At 38.5% G+C, this 12,355-nt stretch overlaps 1 protein-coding gene across 5 annotated transcripts in view; it reads right to left on the bottom strand.

The window, feature by feature from the left end:
- Positions 1–12,355, bottom strand: part of plekhm3 (pleckstrin homology domain containing, family M, member 3) — a 40,044-nt gene that overhangs the window by 17,252 nt on the left and 10,437 nt on the right. For 4 of the 5 annotated variants that reach the window (XM_056755337.1, XM_056755336.1, XM_056755338.1 and 1 more), the window contains 2 exons: positions 8,416–8,561; positions 8,136–8,329 (listed from right to left, as the gene is read on the bottom strand). In XM_056755337.1, coding sequence (XP_056611315.1) covers positions 8,136–8,329; positions 8,416–8,561 — 340 coding nt within the window. Of the gene's footprint in view, positions 1–3,007; positions 3,190–8,135; positions 8,330–8,415; positions 8,562–12,355 lie in introns of all 5 variants that reach the window. The other variant, XR_008907339.1, reaches the window with a different exon arrangement.

Below are 12,355 nucleotides of genomic sequence, written 5' to 3'. Positions count from 1 at the left end.
TACACTACAAATTGATTTATTAATACCAAACGATAAAACTGACTTAGTACTGTTGATTTGGGATCTCTCACCCAGTACTTTGTACATTCCGCCAAGAACTTGGGTTTAATATTTGACAGTGGTCTAAAGTTGGATAGGCAAATCAATGTTTTGATTATTCGGTTTTTCATCATCTCTGAAGATTGGCAAAGGTGAAACCTCTCCTGAGTATGCCTTCATTTCCACGCGGCTTGATGACTTTAATTTGCTTTATTACGGGCTGCCGGTGTCTGCTGTTCATCGACTTCAGAGGGTTCAAAATGCAGCTGCCCGTCTGCTCCCAGGCTGTTGAAACAGGTCCACATCACACCAATTTTATGTTCGTTACATTGGCTACCGATCCAATATCGTATTTAAGTTCAAAATGTTGTTTTTTGTGTATAAAGCTGTCAAAAATCTTTCTCCGCAGTACCTCTCAGAGTTGATCATTGCTCATAAGCCGCCTAAATCACTCAGATCACAGACTTCTCTAATGGGGCTTTTCCACTGCATGGTACCGTCAAGTTTAGTACGGCTCGGCTCGGTACAGCTCATTTCACTTCGCTTCACTTTGCTTTTGCGCAGCAGTTCAGTAACGCTTCAAAGTGGGTGGGGATTATAAATTTATCGTCATGGTTGTACTGCCGTAGCATCAACGTGAACGCGATAAACACACATACAACGTGGAGCATATCGATGGCGGATGGCAGCAAAACAAAATACTGCTAATTTACCAGAGAGTTTGGGCAATCTTTCAGCAAAGAGCAGACAACGATCATTTGGTTTGCCCGACGGCACATGAGGGTAAGCTAATGTAGCATTTAACATTGCGTTAAGGGTCTCATTCTCTATTTTACTGTCACAAGGCATATAGGGAAATGCCAATATTACTTATTAAAATGCGTATTCATGGGTTGCAAATCCAATGACGCTGATAATGATTCTGAGGTGGTACTAAAAAAAGTATCAGGTTCTAGGTACTGTACCCAGTGGAAAACCCCCTAAAAGTGAGCTGTACCGTGCCGTACCGTGCCGTGGAAAAGTGCCATACTGCTACAGGTAGAGGGAGGGGTGATAGAGCCTACTGCGTTGCTGGCCCGAGGCTCTGGGACAATGTGCCAGCATCTATTAACGCTGCCTCAACTCAACCACAATTTAAAAGTTTTTTAAAAACTCATCTTTACACTTCTTGATCTGTGATTTGTTTTTAACATTTTTTTAATGAACGTCTATTTTAATGTTGTGTTTACAGTAGGTCTATGAAAGATGAACAGCGCCTTTGCAGATGCGAGTTGTTTTATAAGTACTTTATAAATAAATTGAAATGAAAATACGACCAGGTTTTATTACGATTTTACTATGCACGTTTTGTGCAGCCCACAACTCATTGGATTTTAGTACATACTAAACAGGACAAACACAACATGAGAGTAAATGACAACGGAAATTGTATTTTTAGTTGAACTATCAAGTCTTGACTTGACAGATTTAGAGCCTTGGTGAGACACCAGTGCTTAATAAAAGCATCTGAAAGCCGCAGACCACAAAGCTTTACATACCCACAAATCTGATAGAACAAGTGAGGTATTACTGAACATCTTAGGAAGGCTGACAAAGAAGAGATACAGCATTGACAGGATTCCAGGGTCTAATGCGGTATCTCCTGTATGACAAGAAGAAATCCTAACTTAATCCCCGCGGATGTGTTGTTATGCTGATTTGGTCAATCTTGTGGATCTTGCTCTCCTTTAGACTCTCAGTTACCCCTGGTCATGGTGAACTTCTATCTCCTCGTGCGTAAATTCATATCTGCTCATGGAAAAGCTTGATCTATGAATCTTTTGTCCTTTCTCAGGGTAAATATATATATACCCCTTGGAGGAGTGTTTGCAGTGTTGGTAACCAGGTGATACGGAGCTTGTTGTCAAACAGAAGAACACCGAATGCACCCACCGTTATCAGTGGGTGGAAAGCACACAACCAAGAGGCCATTGTTGATTTTGCTGTCGAGCAGGCTTGTTTTTACAAATGGTTGTGATGAAAGAATCTTACTCTCGAACCAGATTATTTTTGAGAGAATGCCGTTTGGTGTAGTATTACTTGTAATAGCTTAATAAACAGGCAGCCACAGAAACCTTCAAAGTAAAGATTTGTGTTTTATAAATAGCTTTATATAAATAAAAAATGTGTGCATGCGTCGCCTCATTTTTTTTTGTTAGAGGAATAGATCACACAAAAAGAATAATATTTAATCTGACATGATGTGCAACATTTAAATTGAAGTCAGTACCACAATAAAGCAGAAACTATTATTTCAATAAATAAGAACTTAAAATGTAGTCTTGACCTCACTATTTTAAGACTTTTGGATGACAATGGTTTTTTAAATGGCCCTACAGAAGACGGTCCCAAAAAAATCTCAAAGAAAAGACAATAAACAATTATTTCTGTTACTATTAGAAGTGTGCATATTTATTTTTTAAGTCTTTACCTTTTCGTTCTTGCTACATGCATCCTTTCCCAAATGTATTATTTTATAGCAGGTTTTTTTCACTCCCTCATTGGGGTTTGTATCTTTGCCAAGATGCAATGAAAAATGCTACAGTACTACAATTACATTGATTTGAAAATATTTCTGTTTATACATCGAACAATAATTCTTACAGTATTTTGGCCAATTATTTAATATGTTATCTTTATAATATCATAATTGTTATTTATGTAACACACCTTAAAAGTTTGTTAATGTAAAAAGTATATATGAAGAGTTTGTTCCAAAAATCTTTTTTAATTATGTTATGTTTTTATTGTGTTTCACTGCGTTATTTAGCTGTATTTGTTTTAGTCATTATGGCTTAAATCAAAACAAACCAACTGCAGTTTGATTGATATTAATTGGAACGCAAAATAAAAAACATGATTTTTTTAAAAAAATATTAAATAGAGTAATCTCTCTTTGGAACCAAACTCTTCATATATACACGTATACCTTTTTGTGTGTGTATGGAAGCTCTTGAAGGTGCATTAGATCAAGCTCAGTGGTGTGCGCTGTGACATTTCTCCCCCTCCCGCTATGGCTTAGTGTAAACACACTGCTGAGCCGCTCATGAGCGTCCGGACGGGGCGATGGATGGGTAAGGTAATATTTTAGCGCCACTGCCCTCATCAATCCTGCAATGTTTTGAAAAGCGAAGCATTAGCCGTTGCCTGCTAATAGCCTGGTTGTAAACACCAGCCATCTAGCAGAGCCTCCTGTTAGGGTCAGCACTGCTGCACCCCGCTGGACCCCATAAACAAGGCGGCCAGATAAAGTCACTGCTCAGCGGGCAGCTGGGTGAGCTCTGAGAAGATGGACCTCGGAGGGGAAATTCAGTTCAAGCTGAGGTTGCCTTTGCTAGAGCCCCCACGTCTGCACTTCAAACGACCTTCCCGACTCGACGTCACCATGGAGTTCAAAGGACCAAATACATACGAAAGGGTACTGGCCCATTCAATAATTCAGAGATTCAAACAACAAACAGCGTTCTGAACGTGTAGGTAAGAGTGCATTAGCAACACGATTAAGTCAACATCTGAAGTTCTTTTTATATTTAGTGAAAAGCTTTCAGCATCCTGATTACCTCAGAAAAAAAGAATAAGATGGAAATGTACTCATCCCTAAAAGATGGACCTGAAAAAACGTTTCATGAACAGTAGCCAACAGACACTTTAAAACGTAATTATTTCCTAACAGAGTCTTTCAACTAGAAATGTTCGAAACATCTTTTCAAAATGTGCAAAAACAAGTTGATTAGAAAATATGGTGGGTTGCCTGACTGACTAATAATAAAAAAACTTTATTCATATTTATAAAACAATTGAGAGAAATAACATAGTTTCACCTGACCTGCAGCCGGATTCATGTTTTGTTTGATTTTAAAGCAAGCTTTTGAATAAATGAATTGTCACATCCATAACACTCCATATTTCTTATAAACGGGCACTTGAAAATTATAATAAAATAACTATGTTGTAGTCTATAAAGAGTCAACCCATCTGCATTTGTTGAGTATTATTGCTTCTGGTTTGTACATTTTAATTCGCAGAAATCCTACAAGGTATGTTGTCTCTCAAAATTGTGTGTTCAAAATCATCTATAACACATGAATTTGTCTCTCTTTTAAAATAGAAAACTCTTGTGTTTCTGAAGTCTGGACTCTATCATCAGGGGTTTTGTCAAATATAAACAGACGATTCAATACATTGCTAATAAACACATTCTCTGAGAATGTATATTTCAAGTTTTGACTGAAAATCGTCCAAACGTCCACGCTGGACTTGCCCTGCGTAGATACCTGTATTAGTTATAAAACTAATAGACCCCAGTAATCAAACGCTCAACCACCTCCCTGTTTGTTGTACCCAACTGTAGCTTCTCTTTCTAAACTCATACTTAACCCTGACATCAGTAAACATTTATCTTTCTTGATGATTAACTGTCAATGGATGCAGTGGTAGCTTTCCATTATGTCATACTTTATCACAGAGCCGTACAGGCTTTCTTCTCTCCTGGTGTGAATGTTTAAGAGGGTTTCCACACATGAGACTGACCCTGGTAAGAGCATGAAGCATTCATCACCTAGACAAGCCTTTTAGTGCCAAGAACTACAGATAAACACAGTTCCTTTACATTCTCGCTGAACCTGGCCTTAAGAATCCACCGAAGATCTGCCTAAGGAATTTCATTTGCATTCCCAGAAACCAAATGCTTTACTTAAAATGCTGTTTAAAAATTCACTATGTGTGTGAAAAAAGTATTTTAACTCCAGCTTTCTTGTCTATAAAGAAGCTTGGGTCACGCTGTGTTACAATTTCCAGTTGCACTGTTCTTTACACATTGGCAGGACAAGAGTTTCCATTTCTGTCTACACAAATGACGTTAAGTATTATGTTTTCATTTTCTTCCACTTCTAATGTGCCTTGCAAGATCCACAAATATTCACTTTAATAACATACCCTAAATCGAAGGAATATTGCAGCAGATGCTGTTATAAAAACAGTGCAGCGATTACAAGCAGTTTCTCCTAGAGGCACTCATTATTCAATCAACTTGTTATGGGTGATTTCCTGTTTGGAAGAAAATCAACAGCTTTACAAATCCTTCACTCCCAGTTTACAAATCTGCACCGCTGAAAAAGGAAAAGCTCAGTGTGGATCCATTCTGGCCAGAATCAAACACTTTAACCGAAACTGCTGAACTAGTAACTGGAAAATGTTGACCAATTTAGGCACTGATATGATTTTTTATAGTGGTGGGCATAGATTAATTTTTTTAATCTAGATTAATCTAGATTAATTCCAAGATTAATCTAGATTAATCTAGATTAAAATGGCTCATTTGAATTCTGCCGAAGGCATTCAGAATATGTATGCTACCCAAATAATGACTAAAAGTAAGTCTTTGACAACGGGTTTCTCAAGCCAGGTGGCGCATTAGACCAGGGGCTCATCTCCTGTTTCCAAAATGCATCACAAACTGCTTGAGAAAGCTGTTCTACTATGATAATTGGTGATGAAAATTAAATTATGTTCAATAAGATGAACTTGTGTTTACTTCCGCATTAGCTAAGGGATGATTTCCGTTTAGGTGGTACTTGAGACTGGAAGAGCTCCTACAGTACATTTACATTTAGTCATTTAGCAGACGCTTTTATCCAAAGCGATTTACAAAGAGTTAGGGAGCAACAAGCGATATGTCATACAGGAGCCATAATACATTAGGTGCCAATACAAATTTACTGGTTTCAACTAAAGCTAGACCACTACCTGTTGAGAGAAAGTTTTTTTTTTTAAACCAATTCCGCATTGCACAATGTGCAAACAACCTTAGTCTTGTCGATGTTTCTATTGGGAAGCTTCTTACAAATTAATATTCCCTGAAGCAAACCCGGCGGCTTCATAGCTGCATCCATGCACGTCACGTTTGATGCGGTAATTTCACAGTAACGTTATGTTGTGTTCAGACCAAACGCGAATGGCGCCTCAAGCGCGAGTGATTTATATGTTAATGAAAAGAGCCAATAGACCTACATGCTGCGCGAATCGCGCGAATGAAGCCCTGGTTATGAGATCATGAGGCTGCTTCTGCTTCCGCGAATGACTCGAATCACGCGAGTTGAAAAATCTCGTTCTCGCCCCGTACAGTGCAGTTAAGCTGGTATACATCCGCGCTAAAATATCAAGGTGAAAGTCATCATAGCTTGCGTAGTATAGACCCAGCTCCCAACCCAACTTTGAGAATAGATTAACGGCAACATTTTTTTTAACGCGCGATAATAGTCTCACTGCGTTAACGGCGTTAACGCCGTTAACGGCCCACCACTAATTTTTTATCACAATGTTGTCAAGAATGTGCTTAGATGTCTCGAACAAAGAAATGATAATATATATTTTTTAATTACTGGCATTTCTTAACAAGAACCTTCAGTACATATGTTTAGGCTGTTACATTCTCAAAAAACTTTCCAGTGAACTTTCAAGCTCCAGGTATATTTGTATCTTATACAAATCAGTCAAAAAAATCAAGTAAAACTTTTTTATTCTATTTGTTTATTAAATGGTGTAAAGCAAACCCACTTTTAGGAACTCTTTTAGATCAATTTGGCCAGTCCTTCCAATCCAAACAATGCTGGAATGTATCTACAAATTCTTGGTTCAAATATAGACAGTGAAATGTTAAATCAACCCAACCGGATGGATTTAACCATCTTTCACACAACCATGGGTAGAAACAACTGAGAATGTAGACATTTCTACAATGTAAAAACGGCAATTAATAAAACATTGGAAGAGCAAAAATATCGCAGTGAAACTAATATTCTTGGTTGGACTTAGTTGAGACAATGTGTTATATTAAGCCTGCAAAATAATGAATACTTATTTTCTAATTCAGTAAACATTCAGAGTGGCTAAAGTTGAATAGACTAATAAACATAAGTCCCGCCAATATATGATAATACAGCATTACGTAGGCGAAGGTGAAGTGGTTCACAACAATTTAATATAACCATTATTTTTATGATTTTGTAAACTTAACATGAATATAGGATGTCCTAATTTTGGTAATAAATGCATAAGAGCATCACTAATTTTTAAAACGGATAGTTAATTTTCAATTACGCGAAAGGATGGATTACCGACCGTTTATTTGTTTCAATGCGACGTGCCTGATTTCACGGGTTGTGGGATGCAGCAGAGGCAAGCTTCACCTGAGGTAACTGGCACTAAATATTTTTTTTTAACCAAATTTATCGAAACAAAAAAATTTACAATGTATTTAATGTTTTGTTGTGTTTAGAAGTGAGCAGTAACAAGCATCTCGAGGGAAGGAGCTCAAACAAATCAAAGGCACGTTAGTAATTTCAAAAGATGCATTATTGCAGTGTGTTTTAGATTTGTGTGTACAAATTTAATAATCCCCATATATGATAAAATCATGCGTTTTAATACGGGATAGTTCCATATGGCGCTTTTCCAGAAGGGATGAGTAGTGTTTAGGGTCGGACCGTTATTCCACTCCGGTGTATGTTACAATGTGGCGTAAAATAATTGGTTGCAACAATAAGCAAATATTTTAAATTATTTTAAATGCATTTCTAGCTAAATCGTTTTTTTATTTCTACAACAAGTAGCCAAATGGTTTATTGAGGAACTTCTTCTGGCACGTTTGTGACTGGTCCATTTAATCTACAATATCCCTGCGTATACTTGACTAAATGCAGATTATTGAAAAATAAAGGTGATTGTGTGTTCATTGTCTTCTTTTTTTATGTGATGTGAAGTTATGATAATCAAATTATAAATCTAAGTTAAAATAGTTAAAAGTGTAGTTAAAAAAAAACATCTTAAAACATTTTAGTTGAATGAACTATAAAACTAGTTGAGCAAACATACTTTTTAATGTTTGAGTCAAGTTTGGGCCAACTAAAATATAACAATGCAAGAAACACTTTGGAGACAGAAATTGAGTGAAAGTCAAATAATTAGTTGAAACAACTTGACATTTTTTACAGTGAACGACTACAGAAATGGCCATGGCTTCTGGAACGTTTCTCTACCTGCTCTGTGACATCACTCACCTGCGACGGAGGTCTTCCGCTACTGTGGCTCGGCAGCTGAAGAGGTAAGCCCTGAGAGACTGAAGCTGCTGTCTCAGTTTAAGAACGGCCGCCAGAGCTTCGCAATGCTCATACAGACATGGATTCAACTGCTGGATGTCTAACAATGGCTCCTCGTAAACAAACTCCAAAAACTCCTTAGCCTGCTTCGACACCTGAGCCACAGAAACAATGTGTTGAATCATTTTTCACTTTTATTGATTGAAGATATAAACCTAGTAATAGAGGTCTCAATACATACTTTGTGTTTGTTAGTATCCCAGTTATGAAGCAGACGAGCAGGTATGAGAAAGAGATTGTCCTGGTGACAACTTGGGCAGTAGTACCATCCGCTATAAGAGCAAACTTTGGCCTTCCCGCGTGACAGACCCACTGGCCTTTGACATCCTGAAAAACAAACCAACAATAAATTAGGGAGGAACCTCATCTACAAACACACAAATCAAACCTGTGACAGGGAAGATTGAGTCCCTCATTAGAGATTGCCAAACCACACACAGGCTTGGTGAGGGAAAAAGTTTATGACCGCCTAATCTACTGATGAGGGCACGACCCTTTTAAAAATGGACAATCATTAGTGGAAGGTGATCGAGTTAACATACATTGTGCTGATGTGTCAAGGTTTACAACATAAGATAAAGCAACTGCTGATTTACGAGAAAAAACCCAAAAGGTCTTAACTCAACAGAAAAAAAAACGTAGTACTCAACAGGCAAAACAGTAAAATACTGATCTCATTTAAAACTGAAGATTTGTCTTGAAACCGCTTTGTCTATTCAAGTTGTCTTCAAACACAACAGGACATCTACAGCAAAGGGCTTATCCCAAACGAAACCCAAACAGGTAATTGTGAACATGGCAGGTGTCTCTTATCCAAACCATCAAGGGCCAGACCCAGGACAGTGTGGATGTAAAAAGAAGAAAAGAGAAGGAAAGGAACAGGCAAAGACGGATATAGACCCGCACAATCTTTTCGGTGGAGCGTATCATCAGCTATACACTTCAGAGAGAGAGGAAGAAATGTGGACAAGATGGGAGGTATGATAGAGAGGACAAAAACAGCCCGAAAACACAGTCTCCAAAATAAAGGAGGTAGAATGTTATCAGAAGAAATGTATGTGGAGGGAGACAGATTAGAGTTTGCCCAGACAATGCTGTAGGTCTACATTTGATGCATTGAGTTAGTTTAAAATTCTAATACAGCTATGTAACACGTGCATCCTGACTGTAAGCTGAATTTCATCACTTTCTCAACCAATTCAACTTGGTCTATGTTAGCTCAAACATGTTATCATCCAGAAAGGGTTCTAAAAGAGAACTGCCACATATTTTTAGCTGCCGTTCATGCCTGACAAAACAAAAGTCAAATTGTTATTCTTTGAATAAGACCCTGGACATGCACGCCAAGGTACATTGCCATACTTGACCAAGAAAAGAACATCCACTCTACTCATTTCCAAACCAATACGTAATGGGTTGTTCTAGCTGAGGTTAGGCGCTAGCATCATGCGCTGCACTAGGCTGCCAATGTAAACTTGAGGTTTTTAGGGGCAGGGACCCCAGACTATAAAAAGTCAGAGGTGGTGTCCCCCATGCCACAGCTGATGGGTGCCTGATATTTGGGCTGAACCACAGACCGAGCAGCGGGGTGTCGTGTGTCAGGGCTGCCTTGTAATCAACATACAGGCAGAGCGTAAGCCCGCAAATACCACCCTATACCAAAAATAGCACATGGCTGGGCACTGCCGGGGAGACTGTTATTAAGAGAGATCTAGTTGTGGCCGTGTTTTTCAGAAAAAAGGAAAACATAAGTTGTCCGTAAATTGAAGGAAAGTAATGCAGTGACTGAAAATCTGGACAGATTGTTTGTCTTAATTCAACTTACTTTCAAATGTTTCTACGTTGTAAACAGTAAAAAACATACCTGAACTGTAATTTTACTACATTTTTACATATTTCTGAATTGCGATAAAAACTGACGAAAATCAATCTCAAATGTTCATGTTGGGTGTAAATTAACATGAAAAACAAAAACTTCGTTGCTGGCCAAATTTCAAAATCCTTAATTTCACTTTGGGTAGGCAATCTTCAGATTTTGGTGGCCAAAAATGAATTTAACTAGTCCAAATAAAGACTATTTTTATTTAGAAAACTGAATAGGAGTTGAAACATAAATCAAACACATTTTCAAAACAAATATCAACAATAAATTGTATATAAATGTATACAGAGCTTTCCTGTAGCTCAGTGGTAAGAGCATTGCGTTAACAACGCAAGGTTTGGGTTCGATCCCAGGGGATTGCATATAACTAAGTATAAATGTATAGGTTAAAGCAATGTAAGTTGCGTTTGGATAAAAGCGTCTGCTAAATGCATAAATGTTAATGTAAAATTACAATCCTCACTACAAATGCTTGTGGTTCTATTTAACTGAACTGAAATGTCTATGAACTTATATTAACAAGTCTAAATCTGATATATTGTCTTTCCCAAACATTTGAAGAAGAAAAGTAACAAAAACAGAGGGCCCTATGCTATAAACTGTATATACATATTTACCCAAATCAAGTTTATTTGAAGGATGCTGTGAAACTGTCCGTGTTTAAGCAAACAGGCAAATGGTTTCAAGTAAACGGTAAACGGACCAATCAGGGTGCTTTTTTATGAACAAGTAAAAGAGTTAACAGTGTGAATCAATTAAGGAATTTAATTTGACTATGTAATAGAGCCCATCGGGTAGGGCAATGATAAATTTATGTAGCGCTGAACTTTATATACATAAATGCTATTTTACATTTTTTCTGGCGCCCCAGCTACCAGAATATTACGTTTTTTTATTGCAGCGCAAACACATTTGATATTCACTGCAATAAACACAAGGTATGGAATTAAGAGTAACATACGGAGTACAATGTGAAAAGGGCGAGATTCAATCACACTTCCGGAAGCTTTAGCAGACAGACTCCGTTTAGAAGACACCACATTAGCCAAAGAGGATTTGACTACAGTTGTAGGTAAATGTGTAATCTATCCCCATAGAGCCTATTGGACTAGACAGGTTCTGGTCAGTAGCCAAAGAGCCTGTCACTTCTGGGAAGGAGCTGGATGCGTCTGTGTATTGTGGACAATAAAGCCCAGGCCAGCAAAGTAGAGCCCAAAGCATGAGTTCCCACATACGTACAAATACACAAGGTGTGAGTTTGCACATCACAGCTAGACAGACAGCTCAGAAAATAGCCACTGTATGCCAAAAGGGATGACATTGAACAAACCAATCTGCAATTCAGCCAACTGAACCCTCTGATGTGTCAAAAGAAAAAAACAAATCTAGCAGAGGAAGAACATGTTCCTCACAAATAGAACGGGCCAACCTGGGAGTGTGGGAAAGACAAAGAACGTTGCCAAATAAGAGCCGTTTGATGTGTTCAGTCCCGAACTATCCCCAAGGTTTCCCTCTTTCATTTTTAGCAGCACCCCGTTGCCCTTAAACGGCAACTATTTGCAAGAAAAAGAGAATTGGAGTGGGTGGACTCATTCAATGGTCTCCTGGTAGAATAGGCGTTTCTGCCCTAAAGAAGGTCGCCACGTTTTTCTTGCAGCGAAGCCTTCAACTCAAGCCACTTTCAACTGGCCGCCGAGTTCTGTGGGACAAGCATCCCAGGGTGGGCCTTTGCAGCCCAATAAGCGAAAGACAACAAGACCTTAGTCAGCTTTGATGTATCCTATTCAAGCTAACACTCCACTCCCAAAAAGATGGCATGAGGGGCAGGCGTAAGGTTGTGCGTTTGTAAGTGTGCTCATACGTGCGTGCTTGCTTGAGACAGATGCGCTGCCCATCTTTTTGATGTAAACAGCAGTCCTTTGGTCCCCATTCTCTCCCCCTGACCTTGCACTGCCCTATCTCCGCTCTTTTGTCCCACCTACAGCTGGATCTTCCTATTTGATCTGCCGTCCTTGTATACTCTACAGGGTACTTTGGTGGCGGTGTGTGAAAAAGAAAGCTCACGCTGCAAGATACGGTTTATGCAAACTATGTGATTGGCTTGAGAAAAGGAGTGTGCGTGTGCTTGAGAGAGATAGGAAAATGCGTCTTCTTAAAATGGATGACATAATTAGGTCAAACAAGGACTATACGCATTGGTGTTTTTAGTATGTAGCCCTTCAAATAAAGGCTTGTTACA

Source organism: Triplophysa dalaica, chromosome 8 (assembly GCF_015846415.1).
Source record: "Triplophysa dalaica isolate WHDGS20190420 chromosome 8, ASM1584641v1, whole genome shotgun sequence".
Lineage (NCBI taxonomy): Eukaryota > Metazoa > Chordata > Actinopteri > Cypriniformes > Nemacheilidae > Triplophysa > Triplophysa dalaica.
This window is presented reverse-complemented; position numbering and strand designations above follow the sequence as displayed.